The 17,940-nt window shown below is 48.7% G+C and overlaps 1 protein-coding gene across 3 annotated transcripts; it reads left to right on the forward strand.

The window, feature by feature from the left end:
• The first annotated feature begins 403 nt into the window (after positions 1 to 403).
• ZNF518B (zinc finger protein 518B) lies at positions 404 to 17,129 on the forward strand. 3 transcript variants are annotated; one of them, XR_010660279.1, is made up of 3 exons: positions 404 to 497; positions 10,506 to 14,842; positions 16,908 to 17,129. XR_010660279.1 is itself a non-coding variant. In XM_065914323.1 (3 exons), the coding sequence occupies exons 2-3, from the start codon at positions 10,694 to 10,696 to the stop codon at positions 16,920 to 16,922; spliced, it is 2,907 nt and encodes a 968-aa protein (XP_065770395.1). In that variant the 5' UTR covers positions 404 to 497; positions 10,506 to 10,693; the 3' UTR covers positions 16,923 to 17,129. The 3 variants fall into 3 exon arrangements, 2 of the variants coding, with proteins under 2 accessions (XP_065770395.1, XP_065770394.1); XM_065914323.1 differs by having other exon boundaries at positions 10,506 to 13,585; XM_065914322.1 differs by having other exon boundaries at positions 10,506 to 17,129.
• The last annotated feature ends 811 nt before the right edge of the window (positions 17,130 to 17,940 follow it).

A 17,940-nucleotide genomic window follows, 5' to 3' on the forward strand; every position in this document is an offset into this window, starting at 1 on the left:
GGCCAGTTCCTTCACGGCGGCTTTCAAAAGAGAGACAGAGAGAGAGAATTTGAAAGGCTGAAGACCGGAGCTCCTTTGCTGCTCCTGGACTTGAAGCTCCACGAGGGCAGGGAGCGAAGGCCTTCTTCATCTGGGCCCACGATCGCTCGGCTTGGGTCAACGATATAGAAGCACGACCGGTTCTCCTTTGGCGGGGGCGAGCGGCTCTCGGGGCCAGCGTGATATCGCACCGCAGCGGATGTAGAGGCTCCGCGTGCGAGCGCTGAGCTCCGGAGCCCCGGGGGTGCTCGGCAAGGATCTGAGAGCCGGCGGGGGAGGGCGCAGCCTTAGGGACCTCGGGCGCCGGGCGCGCTCCGGACGGGCCTCCAGCCGCACTGCGCACGCGCGGCGTCGCCGGGCTCCGCCCCCCGAGTAGGGACCTACAGCGGGCGGCGGCGGCCTGGCGCTGGCGGTGTAGACAACCCCCCTTCTCCGCGGGACCCAGACCAGCCGGCCCGGTGAGTGACCGAGCCGGTGGAGGGGCGAGGGTGCCGGGTCCCGCGTGTGCGGGGCAGGCGGGCGGGCCCAGGGGTGCGGAGAGGGGCCGCGCGGGGTGCAGAGGCCGGACGAGGCCGTGCCGGGCGCGGGCTGCCGGGGCCGGGAGGTGCGGGGGCTTGGCCTCCGCGTGCCCGGGGCCGCCCGGCCGGAGGCCCCGGGGCAGACGCGAGGCGGCCGCGGGCTCGGACTGGACGCGGAGGAGGAGGAGGGGGCGGCGGCCTGGACGGAAAAGGGGGGTCCCCCGCCGGGCCGGACCGGGTGTGGGAGGAGGGGCGCGGGGCTGGAATTGGGGGGAAGGGGGCGCGGAGCCAGGGATCGCGGACCCCCGGGGGTGGCGGTGGATCTGCGCGCCCGACGCCCCCGCGCTAGTCCGCCTTTGTGCCGCTGCGACCCCGCATGCTCGCCCCCGAGAGCGCCGGGTCGCGACCCTCGACTGCGGCGGCGCAGCTGCCGCGTCCCAGCTTGCGGGGCGCCGGGCCCGGCCTCCTCCGCCCGCCCCCAAGCGTTTTAAATGATGCATTTCTCCTGGGAGAGCTCCTACCGGTCGGCTCCGAGCAGGAAGTGTCGTCAGGAGGGCCATTTTTAAAGCCTCCTGCGGGCCTCGGAGGTCTGCGTTGACGTGGTCCGGTCTCCGTGGCCAGAAGGACGCCGCCCCCGTCCCCCGCGCGCGCCGCTCCCCTGCTGGAAGGGGGCGCGGTGTTACCCGTCTGCGCCCCCCGCGCCCGCCGTTCCCCGCAGCCGCGCCGCGCGACGTGGACTCGCCCTGGGTAACGCGAACCGTCGGTTGCGCGCGTGCTGACAATAAACTGGAAAACCCGACTTGGCTTTGCCTTTCCTTGGGGGTTTGGGGGCACGTGCCCAGGGTCGGGCTCGTCCATGGAGGGCCTCTGTGCTGGAGAGGGGCGTGAGGGGACGGTAGATGACGGTTGGTCTCCTTCTATAAATGCTGACGTCGCTCTTTGGGGGACCTTACCCCAGTCCCAGATGCTTTTGTATCTTATTGCCTTGGGGGTGGTCTTTGGGCAGTTTAAAGCCAAAGAGATCATGCAGGGCGCAAAAGAACGAAAATGCCCGAATCGGAAAGGAGAGAATGAAGAAAACACTTAAGTTCCTCTGTATACGTTGGTTATTCACTGTATCCCGTGAAAATACCCATGATTTATAAAAACTGCGATAGTGAACAGTTTTAACCTAAGGTAGGAAAATGAAAAGTGAACTAAGTACTAAGCACTGTGTTCTGATTAAAAACAAACGTCTACACGCCTAAACTGGTGTTAGATCCCTGAAACATTACCCCTTAAGCTTAGAATTGAAGCCACCAAGAGTGAGACAAAACCTTGGTCTCCAAGAGCAGGGAGCCCTTTCCTATGGAAGAGCAGAGAGGATAGGAATGTGTTCCTTTATCTCTGAGTCAGGTATGCAGAGTTCATTCCAATCCCCAGCTGGAGATACTGGCCCAGCAAATGGTGGTTTAAAAACCATTATCCCAATGTAGTCTGTTTAGGTAGAATACAAATGTTTGACTTTTAAAAGTGTATCAATGTTATCCTTAACCTAGGATGCATTTTCAAAAGCTTTTTATTTTTTATAGCCTTGAAAAATAATACTTTTGTACATATTTAGTTTTGTTGGGCTGCTAAACATTTATTGCCAGGTGCTTCTTGGAAACAAAGGAGGTCATTATTTATTGGGCCTCCTCCTCCATGACTTATGCCAAACTAATGTAGATTTTTACAAGTCTAGTAATAGCGATTTAAAAATACACATAGGTCTACTGATCTATTCACTTGAAAGTGAGGAGATCTGGGCCAGTTTATGAGGAGAAAGAAGAACAAAGAACATTGCTACTGTTGCCAGGAAGGCTGACATTTTTTTCATTCATCGACTCCTCCATTCAGCCAATACACATTTGAGTGCCTTGTGTGACCAAGCCTGTGGTAAACAGGGTCCCCACCAGTGAAGCTTTCTCGTTCTCGATTGTTCTCAAGCAGCCTGGCACAGATGGCATTTTCTTTGTTCACGTATTCAGACTCAGCCAACTGCAGTCCCCAGAATGCATCCTGGGGATGAAAGTGGCTGGAGACCATCGGATCCAGACATTCTTATCCTAGGGTGGGGAGTGGGGAGGCATCAGAATGACCTGGGAAGAATGTGAGCCTTGTGCCCGAGCCTACCCCCAGAGAAGTGCAGTCTGAGTCATTCTTGCACCTGAGTCCTGGGAAGCCTTTTCCCCTTTTATTTTAAGCTCCCTTGCTGGAGAAGCGCTTTGGGGGCTCAGTCCCCTTTTTCTCTACAAGCAAGGAGGACATGGAGAAAGCAAGGCTACACAGACCCAGGACTTAAACCCCAGTGTCTCGCTTCTGTTGCAGGACCTTTGTACGGCGCCTCGCTGCCTCCCAGGGTTCTGAGCATAGAGGCCTGTGTCAGAGCCTGGGGTTGAGACCAGATGGGACTCGGTGCCTGGGAAGAACCCATGGGACTCTGCATGCTTTTGACTCACTCAGCCGCTCGATGGCTCCAGGCAGGAAGTAAGAATGGTGCCCAGCTGTGACTGCTGTTCCCAGCCTCCCTGAGCAGGGTAGCAGAAGGAATTTAGGCTAGACGCCAGCTGACCGACTCCATGACCTGGGAAAAGCCTACAAGAAGCAGGTAATTGGAGGGGGCACTTTGAGGAGTAATGGAGGTAATGCATGAATCTGCCTCCATACCCCACCCCCTGCTTCCACCTGACTTGGGCCGCAGTGTCCAGCGTTGGTAACACAGCCAGCCACTGAGGGCATCGGCATCAGATCACTAGTGTGACATTTACCACTCCCTGAAACACCTGTTTACTTTGCTGCATCCTCTGTCCACAGTCTCTTAAAGACAACAGGCTGGGCAGGGGTCCGGTAAATAGCCCTGACTCATGCCCATTGTGCTCACGCCGAGCCAGGCACGTGTCAGTTCCCAAGAGTCTGCAGACGGGTTAATGTTATTACACACTCCTCAGGGCATCAGCGATGATGTTTCCAAAGTCAAAAGTCTAATAAGCAAGGGTCTACCAGAGTCTACCTTCCGGTGTCATTACAGTTAAGGCAGCAGCCTTGCCTCACCTCCAGGCGCCCAGGGATGAATTGGTCTGTGAAAGGTTGCACAGGAGCGTTGAGATACGACACTTGCTCCGCTGCAGCTGCAATGTCCGGTGGGGGTTCTCAACCTTGACTGCACATTAGAACCCCCTGGCAGGCTTTTAAAGCACCTTGAGCCTTCCCCCCACACACAGGGTGGCCCAGGCATCTTTGTTTTTAAAGCTCCCCAGATAAATTTGCTATGTAGGAGAGTGACTAAACATCACAGAGACCTCGTTAAAGAAGTTTAGCATCCCAGACATTCTGACAGGTTGACTACCCTGATGCAGCCAAGGTTAAGAATCTGTGGGAGGTAATTTTTATTTGTTTAATTATACTTTTCTATTTAACTCTTGCTCCATTTCTTCTACAAAACTTTGACTTTAAGGCAAAAAAATGGAGGGAAGTACAAAGATGTATTTGTCCTTCATTTTTATCCCCTTTAGAGACCTGAAGTCACTAGGAACGTTTAAAAAGTAGTACTCCCTTGTGTTTGAAAGTGAAAGTAGCTCAGTCATGTCCGACTCTTTGCGACCCCATGGACAACACAGTCCATGGAATTCTCCAGGCCAGAATACTGGAGTGGGTAGCCTTTCTGTTCTCCAGGGGATCTTCCCAACCCAGGGATCGAACTCAGGTCTCCTGCGTTGCAGGCGGATTCTTTACCAGCTGAGCCACAAGGGAAGCTACCTTTCTTAAAATGCTAGCAAGAGCATAGTTGCCTCTTAAGTTTTTTTTTTTTTTTTACATGTATAGAGCCCTAAGTTTTGACACTAGTCATATTCTTTGTTTAGAAATGTTATTTCTTAAATTGTTGTTCAAAAATAATAACTTCTTTTGTTCTCTGATGCTGTCTCAGTTCACGTACTCTGCAGTGTCAAGTCTGCCTTTAAGGAACTCTTTTGTGGACTGGAGAGTGGGGGAGAGGAGCCTTGCCTCCAGCCAGAAACCTTTTATCTCGTTAGGCTTATTTGTTAAACTAAGAATCTGCTCCTCTGTGATGGCTGGAATCTTCTACACTTGAAAGAATCTTTCTTAACCAGAAATATGTTGGCTTATTTCTTGACAAAACCTGTAGTTTGCCAAACATAAGGCTGCCTGCTCACTGCATACACCATTTCCTCAGGTCAGTCATGTCAATTAGGGTATAACTCCCATTTTACAAGTGAGGAAACTCAGGCCAAGAGAGGATAATGAGTCCAGAATGACACAGCTCCAAGTCAAACCCTAGGTTTTAAACCTTGCTCCTGGTAACCCATGAAGATTGCTCTTCCCACTCTCGTGCACTTTCTTTTCACCTGGAAAACTGAGGAATCAGAACACAGGCTCTCTTGCCTAACCTTCTTGCCTCATTCTGCGTGCCCCAAGTGATACACTTGGATTCAGAAGGAAGTCTAAGATCCCAGAGGTGTATATTTGTCAGCAACATTTAGAAGTCTTTCTTGCCATCAAGGTGGCCATCAGTTCAGTCATTTCCAGTGAAAGTAGATGAGCACAAAGAAAATACTTTATTCATGTTTTCCATTGTGTAGATCTATTTACCATTCAGTTCAATTCTGATTCTTTGTCTGAAAAACTTCTTGCTGAGTGAGAACATTGTTTCTCCTTGAATACTGACTTACTGGGGAGGTGTTGGCAGTTTTCACACCTAATGTTGGACTGTTACCCTGATCAGGTATCACTCATTTACATACTAATGATCACTTAGGGGTAGAATATTTTAAATTTTTGGTTATTGAAAAAAAATTAATAAATTTTTGGTTATTGAGATATGTTACTTAGACTAGCCTATGCTCTCTGTGGCTTAATAGACAAAATGAAAGGATTCCCGTCTTCGAAGAGCTTTCTCATTTGCTTCTCTGTCCAAGAAAGGATGCAGTCAGCCAGCTAAAATTTACTGAGTTTGGTGGGCATCTCATGAACACAAGATGTATGTGATAATCTGTGTAGCATACGTATGATTTAATTGCCTAGCAACTGTTTTGTTTTTTTTTTTAATTTTGCTCATTAACATCTAGTGTGGGAACACATTCAGTTGCTACAGGGATAATGCACAATTCAGCTGAACTTGGAAAGGAAAAAGTCAGTCAGTACACTAGATTATATGTAAACCTAAGTTGTAGTGAGCACTCTTGTAGATAAAGCATCTTTTCCTTGGCAACTATAAGCACCTGTTGGCCTATTTGCCACTAAGGCAAGGTGGATGGCTTGACCCTGACCCCAGAGGTGAATTCCCTTTTAGACAGTACAACCTGGCAACTGTAATTAAAATTATAAAATGAGATTCACTGTGTACTCCAGAAAAAGCCAGGTAACAAAGAAGTATGTGTTTTAGCTCCTTGGACTACTTACGTGATAGGCACCATTTCTTCTTCTATTTTCTTCATAAAATAAGGGAAAATAATATTTTTAGCAGTTGTGTGTGAGTGACTTAGAACCTAAGTGCTTATAGTCACACTGTCCCATTCAGTCCACAGGACGACCCTGAGACACAGTAGTAATTGTCCCGTCGCTCAGTCACGACCAGCTCTTTGTGGCCCCGTGGACTGAGCGGCACGGCAGGCTTCCCTGTCCTTCACTGTCTCCCAGAGTTTGCTCAACTGCTGTCCATCGAGTCGGTGATGCCATCCAGCCGTCTCATCCTCTGTTGTTCCCTTCTCCCACTTTCAGTCTTTTCCAGCATCAGGGCCTTTTCTAATGAGTCAGCTCTTGACATCAGGTGACCAAAGTATTGGAGTTTCAGCATCAGTCCTTCCAATGAATATTTTAGTAGGTACTGCTACTGTCTGTTTTATAGTTGGACAGTTTGCTTCAGGTCAGGCCTGGAAAGCGTGGAATAGGCTTGGAAACCCTATGATCTGATTCCAGAATCTGCTGCCTTAAACATTGTTTTCCTGGTTTCTGTTCTTCTATTGACACTTGACATGTCCAGTATTTAGAAATCAGATGCTTCCTTTTTACTAAAAACTTACACGCCCATCATGACTTTTATAGCCCTCAATGTCACTGGGCTGGTTTCTAACAAACTCAACGTTTTTCTCCATCTGTCCCTCCAAATGAATGTTTAAGTCACCAGGTCAAGTGAGCTCAAAGTCAGAAGGAAAACCTGGCAGTGGTAGGTGCTACTAGGCTTTTTCCCAGGAAAACGCAAGACTCAGTCTAGTGGAAGCGTGTTTGTCACACATCGTGTACCTCCTCTTTGTCCATGGAAGTCATTTTTCTCTGATGCTGGAGGTAATCGTGCATCATAAAGCACTTTTCACCGTTTAAAAACGAGCAGCTTAACATTAACTTTTATTTACCATGTCCGAAGTTAATAATACTAAGTATCTTCTGTGTTTTTGAGAGCCTTTCTAAATGAACTTTAAAAAGTATGTCTCTAGTCCTAGGAGATCCAAGGCAGAGATGTTGTAAAGGGTACCGTGAGTTTGGAAGGTAGGTGATCCCTGAGACTGATGTTACTCATGATTGGTTAGTGGCCTCTCAGCATCTGGCCCACACATGGCCCTTACACCGACAGTGTTTTGTGTAATTCTTGGTCATCAGTTCACTGGGGAGTAATCTCCCAGAGGGCCCAGGTTCACAGGTGGCTGTACCTGAGTGTGAACAAGGTAGAGAAAGGGGCGTGGAGGGAGCAAGGTCCCGGGGACCCATTTCAGGTGTGCTTGGCCACAGCGTCAGTGTCCAAGTGTAAATGCCAACATCAGAGCCATCTCCTCCTTCCACTGTGTCCATTTACCTCTGTCTTGGATGCTACGTCTGAGATCTTTTTTCACCCATGACTAGCTGCACGTTATGATGGCCAAAGAGAACTTTGTTTTGAAGAAGCTGGACATCTTTGTCACCTGGACGGAGGGAAGTACCAAGGTAGAAACTGTATAGTTTTGAGACTGGCTTAGAGGCCAAGAAGGTACTTTGCAGCAGGTGACATCATTGGGTCATGCATGGCCTAGCACCTTGACTCCCCCATTAAACTGTATTTTCTAATCACAGCTCATGCTTCGTATTGGCACTTGCTTCTGTGGATTCCTTATTCAAAATAGCTGCTGGCATGGCCTTGCAGAAGCACCTCCAGGAGGCGCCTGCGCTGCAGAGGCAGTGAGCAGGCGTGGTTGCTTCTCTAGACTTTCTGCCAGTGGGATGTTCTCCACTTTTCGCTAAGGTCTTTATCACCCAGTCCAAGTCTCCAGTCTGGGGGGAAATGACACCTCCACCTTTCAAAGGGATTTGGAGAGGAAATGGCAAAACTACCTATTTTGTTTGTTTTTTAAAGAGTTGGTAAGCAGGTTATACCAGGCAAGCAAGTTACTTTCTCCCACGTCCCCTCCTTTTCCCTCCCTCCCTCCCTCCCTCTCTTTCTTATCTCTCCTATTCCTTTCCCTGCTCTGCTTCCTGTCTCTGTTTCTTGCTCACTCAAGATTATGAGGCTGGTATGCACATCTTATAAACAAAATTGAGACGGGACGAGAGAGAGAAGGGGCAGATAAATGACTGGTCTATCAGGGATTCAGTGGTTTGTAGCTCCAAGGTCAGGATCTAAGAAAGTTACAGGGATGCTGGTTTCAGTTTTATTGAAGGGTAAATTCTGGACAGTGAAACTGCCCAAAGAGGGAAGGAGTTTGGTGTCTGGCAGTTACTAGAGCTTCAACTGCATGACCAGCTGACGAAGATGGTTTAAAAGATTGAATTGTTGCTGGAAGTCTCAGCCATTGATTTCTGATAGTGCCATTTCGTCAGAATTACATGAGTGACCACGGGCACCTCTTCCCCATCTCTCTCCCACTGAAGTTTAGATTCGTGAGCTTTGGGGTGAAGCCAAGTATCTCTCTTTGCTATGATTCTGTGGCTCCTCCAGCTTCAGGAACCACTGGGTCAGATCCCCTTTTCAGCCTCTGCATTCCTCGGGCCAGTGGTTTTCTTAGGCTCTGCCTGCAGCTATTGCTTCTTCTGTTTTAGTAGGATGGAAATGCCAGCTGAACATGTGGGCGATAGTAGCATTCTTAGATGGTCAAACGTGTATGACTTCAGCCTTTCAGACTTATTTTGTGTGGCCCTTGGCTTGTGAGCAGGATCCCAGAGGGAAAGGGCTAATTCCCATTCATGTTTCTGCCCATCTGAACAGACACTGAGGCCTTGTGTGACTCTTGACACTTAGGGAAGCACTTGTTAAGCACATATGCATTGTCTTGTATTCTTTAGCGCTCATGCAGCTCATGCAGCTCATGCAGGAAGCTGGGTAAGTGTCTGTAATTCTGATTGCCAGATGATGAAAAAAAATTACTGACGCGAGAAAGGTTGAAAGTGTTGTTTTTTTTTTTAAGATCATGAAAGGAAGGCTTTCCACAGATCCTGAACTAAAATGGTTTTTGCTTCGCTGCTAGTTCTGTGTATGCTGAAAAAAGAATGTGTGGTGAAAGAAAACTATTTTTATGTGAGAATCACTGCATTGCACGCGTTGTGGTACTGGCTCCAGACGACAGGAGTGCAGTCCCGGCTGCCTCCCTCTCCCCGTCTCCCTGCTGCCTTCGTTTAGCCCTCCCAGACCCGGGTCCCTGCAGCAACCGGAGGCAGTGGCTGGAATAAAGGTCAGGTCATGTCAGAGGCAGCTCCAGCCTCTCCCCAGGTCTCCCTCATGTGCGGGAGAAGCCACATCCTCACGATGCCGCACTGTCGGTCTTCCCTGGACCCGTCTCCCCTTCCGCTGACCAGATCTGCCGCCCCCCCCCCGCCCAGCACCCCCTTTCTTGTTCACTGACCCCCAGCCTCCTTGCTGTCACTCAGGTGCTCCAGGCCCACTTCCCACAGACCTTCGCCCTCCCTCTGCCTGAAGCGCCCTCCGCCCCAGTGTCGGCTTGTCCTCAGGCCCCTCCTGACTGTCCACACCCCAGCCCTGCGGCCTCGTCCCCTACTCACGCCCAGTCCCCCTGGCCTGGTTTTATGGTGTGTTTTCCCCAATCACTGGCCACCTTCTGCCCAATAAAGAAACACTTGTTTTCTCCCCTCTCTGCACTCTCATGAGGGGAGGGGTGAATTTATTTCTCATCACTGCCCTGTAGGGGCTGGAGCAGTGCCTGGCACCTGATAGATGCTCAGTAAGATGCGAAGCAGGTATTTGCCTTGTGTTGTCAGAATGTTGTTGGCTTCCTAGCACTTGTTCAAGCAGATGGGGTGCATGAGAGAGAGCTGGGATCCATGCTCGTGGCTCAGTGTACATAGAAACAAATGGACCCCGGAGCCGGTGTCCTGGTTCTACCACTTATGTGTGTTTAGAAGCTAAAGTGACAAAAGGTATTAGGGAGGTTGATAGAAAATCACACTTGTGAAATTGCTAGATGCTTTCCATGACACTTAAAAGTAACTCACTCAGCAAAGGCCATCCTGAGTGACTGCCATGATTATTACCCTGCTAAAGTGATGCGTTTTAGAGGGTAGAGTTTGAAAATATTTTCAGCTGAGGCTTGTTATTTGCCAGTTCTATTGTACTACGTACTGTGTGTACCAGGGCTTCCCCGGTGGCTCAGCTGGTAAAGAATCCGCCTACAATGTGGGATACCTGGGTTCCACCCCCGGGTTGGGAAGATGCCCTAGAGAAGGGAACAGCCACCCACTCCAGTATTCTGGCCTGGAGAATCCCATGGACTGTACAGGGTAGCAAAGAGTCGGACACGACTGAGCGACTTTGACTTCACTTCTTTGTACTGTGTGTTACTATCAACACGTGCACCAAGATAATAGCTGAAGATTTAGCATAAAATTCCCAAGGTCGTTGAAATAAAGGGTAAGTCTGGAAACATGTTAGCTAAGCTAAACCTTAAGTTCATGCATTAATCATGCTTTATGATTTCTTTATTTTCCCCTTAGTGTTGCCTGGAATATCAGAGAATTGGAAGCAGTCACGTTTGAGGATCCTGACCTGCTTTATGAAGAAAGATAATTAAGTATGCTCCTAGGTACGCTGCCACAAAGTGTACCAAAGATGCTTCCTAAGGATTTGATCGTATGAAGTCTTTCTGGATTTCAGCGGGCTTTTTAGAAATGCAGATGAAGAGATGAAGGACATTGGACAGCAGCTCTGTAGCACACAAGTTGGTGACGGACGCAATGCCTTGACCATGTCACCCAAACAGCCTAATGCTCATCGAGGGACTCGACCAGATAGACCAGACGCTCAGACTGTTCTGTATCAAGGCTCCGAGGCAGAGCCTGCCGCCATGACTGTTGCTACGTGTGTAAAGTGCAAGAGTGTACACGAGGTCCCACTTCCGGATCTGAAAAAGGGTACTGGACAAAACCAGAAGGAGGACAAATATGTTTGCCTCAAATGCAGCCTTGGCTCGGCCCCTCCCCATTTCCACTTTCTGAACAACAGTCGCAGTGCTACTCAGGTAGGAAATAAACCGGAAGCCATCTCAAGTTCTGTCAATCACAAGTTTAAGGTAAGGAACTTCAAGCCAGGCAAACACTATTGTGACAAGTGTCGATTTTCCACAAAGGACCCCCTGCAGTACAAAAAGCACACACTTCAGCACGAAGAGATTAAGTTCGTCTGCTCCCACTGCGGCTGCATCTCCTACACGAAAGGGGAGTTTCAGAGGCACCTGGTGAGGCACACAGGCGTCTTCCCTTACCGCTGTGAGTACTGTGACTACGGTGCTATCAGAAACGACTACATCGTCAAACACAGGAGGAGAGTCCACGAGAAGGCAGGGGCCAAACGGCTGCCCAAAGCCGTCGCCAGGCTGGAGCCAAAAAGGATCAGCGCCTCCAAGCAAAGCCCAGAGCTTTCAAAAGCTTCCAGTCCCAGGACCGCGTTTCAAAACAAGCTGTCAGATCAGCTCTCAAGGTTTTCCCTCCACGCAAGTAAAGACAGGACGCACAGCATCACGTTGTTACCTGAATCCAGAGAGTACCAGAAAGACGTGGTGTGCATCCCACACAAAGGGGCCCTGTCAGAGCCCGCTGAGCTCAGCCTGCTGGGGAACAGAAGTGTGGAGGTGGAGGTCTTGTCCCCCTCGAAAGGGCCCGTGCAGCCGGGCATGCCGTTAACGGTGGTGGCGCCAGCCGAGCTCGTCGTCCCCGCCAACTGTCTAGCCCAGCTGATGGACGTGAAGGTTGTCAACGGAACGCAGCAGCTCGTGCTCAGACTGTTTCCCCTGGAAGAAACCAACTGCCTCGATGCCAGTGGAGGCAATGGAGGTAGTTCCGAACGTGGGTCTAAAGAGAGGGGTGCAAGCGAGCAGGAAAAAATGGCTTCCGCAGAGCCCATGCAGTCCCTCGCAATCGAAGGAAATATCGGAAAACTTGCAGGCATCGGTGGTCTACAGTCATCAGTTCAGAAGCAACTTAAAAATGTGAAATGGGTGAGGTCTTACGATTTTTTCATGCCAAATTCTGGCCGGCACAGCAGCGGAGAATCCCTGCTCAACCCGGGGAGAGTTGAGAGTTTGCAGAGAAAAGGTTACCCGTATCCCCATAGAGCTGCTCTGCCTTCCATTGCCTTCAAAGACCATTCTCCATTATCTCTAGTGAAAAACAGTGTCTTACGTGGTCTTGGAACTTCATCGAACTCTTTTCCATATAAAACTGCCCTTTCTTTTACTGAAGACAGAAGAAACTTACCCAGTGACTCGCAACAGTTATTTCCTGTGTCTGCACCGCCTGCAACCATTTCCTTCTCTGGAGAAACAGACTCACTGCCCCTATGTCAGAATGACGTGGGCTCTAGGAATGAGATCTGCCTTCCTGCCAAAACGGTTGCCCTTCCCAGGAAGCCGCAAGACAGCCAGACACAGGAGCATAAGGCAGTTTCAAACACGGGCCAGGCTTCCTCTCAACACAGAAGTGAGTATTTACACATCAACATAATGGGAGAAGACAGAGTCAGAGCCCAGCAGTCTGGGGATAAACCACTGGAAGTAAAGAATCCCGACCAGACTAATGACTCCTTCGATGGCCCGGTCATCTCCTCAGTCTTTTCTCTGAGCTCTGGATCTGAAAACGTCCCTGAGGGCGTCAGGTGGAATAGTTCAACATCCAAAATAAAGTCAATTGAACTCTTGCGCAGAAAGATAGCCCAGTTAATCGAATCGTGTGGCAAGCCTTCATCTCTGGCTGCAAACGGCGCCCATCGACATCCTGTAGGGAAGACGTCTAAGGTCACTTCAAAAGCCACGCCTGAATGCATCCAGGAAATTAACGTGTCCTTCACCAGTGCTGGCTGTTCCACGGGCACGCTCCCCAGACCTCAGGACGCTGGTGGCGTCAGTGGGCAGCTCGGGCACCAGCAGGCGTATCCAAAGCTTGTCGAAGGCAGCAGCGGGAAAACCGAAAGCAGAGTGACCAAGAAGCCGCATGTGGCTACTCCAGTGTTGATCCCCAAGGGGGCCGTGTTGAGGGTTCTTAATTCCTCTGAGGATTCCCACATTATAGAGGCGACCTGCGAAGCACCTGTCAATATCCCATGCAGTGAGACACAGTTAATAAAGCCCATTCCGCTCTGCCCAATGAAACGGACAGACCCGGACGTACAGCTTTTGACAAGTGAAAGTGGACCCATAGATATGTCCCCAAATCACGGTCTGTCTTTTCGGCCTAAATCACGAAAAGAGAGTGCCCATTGTAGCACTGTGCCCAAAAAGCCCAGACCCCTGCATGGCCCGCAAGGAAGCAGTGAAATGAGCAAGCAAGCGAAGCTATTTCCCAGAAGTCTTCCCATCAGTAAAGGGAAACCCAGACAAATCAGCTCATCTAAGAAGAAAAGCAAAATCCAGACTGACCCCAGCCGCTGTTTCAGGGATCCTTCCATCTTTCAAGTTGCAAGACAGCTTCGGCTGATTGCAGCTAAACCAGACCAGTTGATCAAATGCCCCCGTCGGAACCAGCCCGTCATTGTGTTAAACCACCCTGACGTCGACTCACCGGAGGTGTCCAACGTGATGAAGGTAATAAACAAGTACAAAGGCAACGTCCTCAAGGTGGTGTTGTCAGAGAGGACTAGGTGTCAGTTAGGCATGAGGCGGCAGCACGTCCGACTGACCTACCAGAACGCGGAGGAGGCCAGTCAGATCAAAAGGCAGATGATGCTGAAGATGAAACTGAAGAAGGTTCATAAAAACAACTACCAGGTGGTGGATTCCTTGCCTGATGACTCATCGCAGTGTATATTTAAGTGCTGGTTCTGTGGGCGGCTCTACGAGGACCAGGAAGAGTGGATGAGTCACGGCCAGCGGCATTTGATAGAAGCAACCAGAGACTGGGATGTCCTTTCTTCCAAGGGCAAATAAGTGAAAAGCCTGTCTCGGAAGCGTGGTGTTTTTGCTCCCTTTCAGTTGGTCCTGGTTTGGGTGGTTTGGTTTTGTGTCCCTCCCTGACTCAGCGGGGGAGATAGAGGCTGCAGAGATGGGAGGGCAGGTCAGCCTTGCGATCCTCCCAGGAATGCGGAGAGCCACGTGTCTAAGCCCAAGCCGGGTGCCTGGACCTCAGAAGGGTCTGTGTCCCTGAAGGAGTGTGCACAGATTCACCTACACGCATTTGTTCGGGGAGAAGGGAAACTCGGAACAGATTTCAGTGGGATCTGAGATTTCTCTTCAGTCGGCAGCCTTTTTCTGAGTAGATAACAAATCTTTTCTTATCCATTCAAAGGGGCAAGTTTAGAACGTTTGACACATGCTCTTTATGTAACAATGCTACTGAAGAATTAAACCCAGGTCTTGGTGTGCACATCCCTTGTTTTTTTTTTTTTTTTCCTTTTTGCGTTAACTTACCTCCTGAATACTTGGTACATAATGGAGATCACATTTTCTACTTCGTTCTCTTAAATTTGGTTATAAGAAAGTGGCGTTCTTTTAAGCCCCTCACCCACTCTGCAGTGTTGCTGAATGTTCACTGTAGCACAGAGAAATTGTGCTTTTGTTGACCCCTTTAAAGAATGATTCCAAAGTTTGGCCTGAGTTTGCAACAACAGCAGATGTTAGGGGAAGAATAAAAGATTTTTCAGGCTTTTGCTTTCTTTTTCAAGTACCTTGATTTGTGACGGTGGGGGAGGGAATGTGCCTTTTTGGAAGAAAAAAAGAGAAAACACCTAAAGTTGTCTCCCGTTTGCCCTTATCACTCTCCTGAGAGTCGGCTGAGTAATCCACGTCAGCTGTGAATGAACAGGCTCCTTTGAACCTGGATGAAGTTTGGGGAGACAAGTCGAGGTAGGATTGGAAAGCAAGTTGGGGCTTTAGTGAGACTGTGAATTTTGGTTTGGGAGCTCCCCACAAACCAGGACTGGGGGCTGCATGCTCTGTCTTCCTCCACCACCCGTGGGTCAGATGCTGCCCCCCCCCCCCCCGCCAGGTCGTATTCTGCCCTCCCTTGGTGGGTCTTCTGAACAGTCCCTTTGTGGAATAGACCGCTTCCCCACTCACCTGTCCACTCCTTACGATTTTTCCCTCCTGAAAACACTGTGAACAGGCAGGAATCCGCAAAATGGAAACCTCCCCACTGTCTATTCAAGCCCCAGAAACACTGTACCCTATTTTCATCAATGGTAATTTCTAACTGATCTCAGCTGCAATCAGGCCGTCCCTGCTGCTCACCCCGCCTGGGAGGCGGCTCCACAAACACTCCCAACTCCCCTCCACCAGCAGGAGTCAGGGCTGGTGCTGGTCTCCGCAGCCTGCCCTTTGCAGCACTGTGGCTGCATGGGCAGGTGGATGGCTTGGCAAGCACAGATCAGCCTGGGTTGTAGTCCTCACATGCCCCCCACCGCCCCCAGCCAGCCCCAAGCCAGCCATAATGCAGAGCACAAATGCAAGGCAGCCCCAGGGCACACGTTTTCCTTCCTTTTGGACTCCTCCCTTGGAGAACCAGGAGGCGGTTATATCTGAAAAGGGCATGAGCAGGCTTCTTGTTGGCTTGTCAGTTGAAGGCTTCCTGATCCATTTCCACGTGGGGAAGTCTTAGGTTATCCTCTGATACATTTGATTGTTAATACTTTGTAGTTGGTTCTCATTACAGATAAATTGACGTGGCTTGTGTGTAGTTTAATACATAATCATTACGTTGGTTTATTGGTTAGTTTTTATTGAAATTTGAAACTTGGGTTTTTTTATATGTGTATATACTTGTGTACACATATATTTTTTACCATATGAAGACTTGGTAGCTAATTTTCTGATTTCCTATTTTATAATGGAGTTATGTGGGCTGAAAAAATACAAAGCATTTTATATTCTAGAAATAATTTATTTTGGAAGTACATTTTTATAATGGTCTGATCTCGTTTTTAGAAAATGGAAGCACAGTAAGTAATGGGTCTGATTTCCATGAACAAATGGGTGTAGAAGCCCCTGTGAATCGTTTCAGTACAGTATTTAGTCCTTGTGCATTTCTAGTTGGTGCTCTTTGGGAAATGGGTCGTGTGTACCACTTCACTACATAAAGGAGAGCATTCTTAAGTTTTATCCACAGAAGACTTGTTATCCCCCAACCCCCTAGCATGAAAGAAGGCTCTTAAGAGTTGAGGGGAGAAGAAAAGGCTGTGACTTCCCACCACCCACCCACCCCCCCATACCTCACTGCTCGGTAGCATCTTTCCTGAAAGGCTATACCTTGACCTTCCAGGAAAGATGACCTTGAATCAGGTCAGAGTGTTAAGTGTCAGTATGAAGTATTCACACTTGGCAGCATCAACTATTTCTCAAGTATTACCTAAAAGTCAACGTATATACTTGTACAGAGCAAAATTTTGTGAGTAGAACATGTAGCTAGGCTTCTTGAGATTTTCAGTACCTTTTAAGGAATTGAGAGCTTCCTGGAAGTCATAAAAAAATGAGAAAGCAAAACATGTCTGTCTTCCTTATATAAAGAACCTTAGAAAATAGTGTGTTAACGTAGCTTAATGTCATGAAACGAACAAAATTGGAGGAGGTAGAGGCAGAGCTGTGTTGAGTATTTGTCGACTTTCTTACCTTAATTTTGAAGGATCTCTGCTCACTAAATGTTATTCATAGTTCTTAATACAAAAGTCATTAACTTATTTTTTAATGTAGACTTTCTTACTTTGGGGGATCAGGAATGAGACGATCTTCTTATATTTATGATATGACAGTGAAAAGAAAATTTTTTTAACATACCCAGAGACTATTTTACTCAAATTTTTATTCCCAATCCAAAACACTTTGTGAGTCCCTCTTATGGGCCAAGAGCTGTTGGTTGAACTAAACTGAACACAATGTATTAACCCTCCAAAGTTCCATCCCTCTTTTTTTTTTTTAGGACATAATGATATAAGCCACTCCAGAAAACGAAGACGTGATGCTGCTCAGCCTTTGGGATATTTTTTGAATCTGTCAGTGTCCGATTGAGCAGAAAACAAAACATCATATAATATGTTGTAAGCATTATTATATGTCCTGCATTAACAGTGTCTCTGCTGCTCTGACTTTGAAACACGTTATGTATATAGATAGAGATGTTGGCGTAACTTTTGTTAAATAAAACAACTGTAAAATTCTCTCCGTCCTTTCATTTCACATGTTCTGAGAGTTGGCTATTACACAGCCGTCCTGTGATACATTTCTGAACCACGTTAAAGCATCAGTCTCCACAGCATAGGTGCTTTGAATTCCATGAAAGTGTATTTTAAATTCCATGTGCTGCTGGTTAACCAGGCATGACCTGAAATGAGGTCAGGTGACATTTTTGTTTGCTTTGACTTACCCTCACAAGAGATGCTGGTTTGAGCAGCAGCAGCAATTTTGGTAGCATGGTCCTCTCATCAGAGAAGGTGTCTGGGACCTGCCCTCTATGTGCGGCCTCAACTAGGAGTGGGGCTCGGGTGGGAGTGTCCCCAAGTAGTCAGCGAGCCTTGGGGGGGCCAGGTGTGTGGGTGATGCCCTCTAGCCAAATGTACGTGATTGTTTATATCTGATTTCTCCACATTCTTGGAAAGTATGAGGGTATTTGGTGGGGGAGGGCTTCATTCCCTCATCTTATTCCCAGTACCCAAGGAGTCAAAAAGAGAAGAGATTTAGACTTGAGTGGAATATTGGCAAGCCCTGAGGAAAATACAGAAGGTAGGAGTTGCTGAAGTTCATCAGTTTGGCTTATTACCTTGAGTTGAGTCATCCTCCAACCGTGTAGATCTAATGAGTTACCACCTTCAGTTATTTGGGCTTCCTAGGTGGCTCAGTGGTAAAGGATCTCCCTGCCAATGCAAGAGATACAAGAGACTCAGATTCCATCCCTGGGTCGGGAAGATCTCCTGGCGTAGGACTGGCTACCCACTCCAGTGTTCTTGTCTGGAGAA

This window comes from Muntiacus reevesi, chromosome 22, assembly GCF_963930625.1.
Source record: "Muntiacus reevesi chromosome 22, mMunRee1.1, whole genome shotgun sequence".
Classification (NCBI taxonomy): Eukaryota; Metazoa; Chordata; class Mammalia; order Artiodactyla; family Cervidae; genus Muntiacus; species Muntiacus reevesi.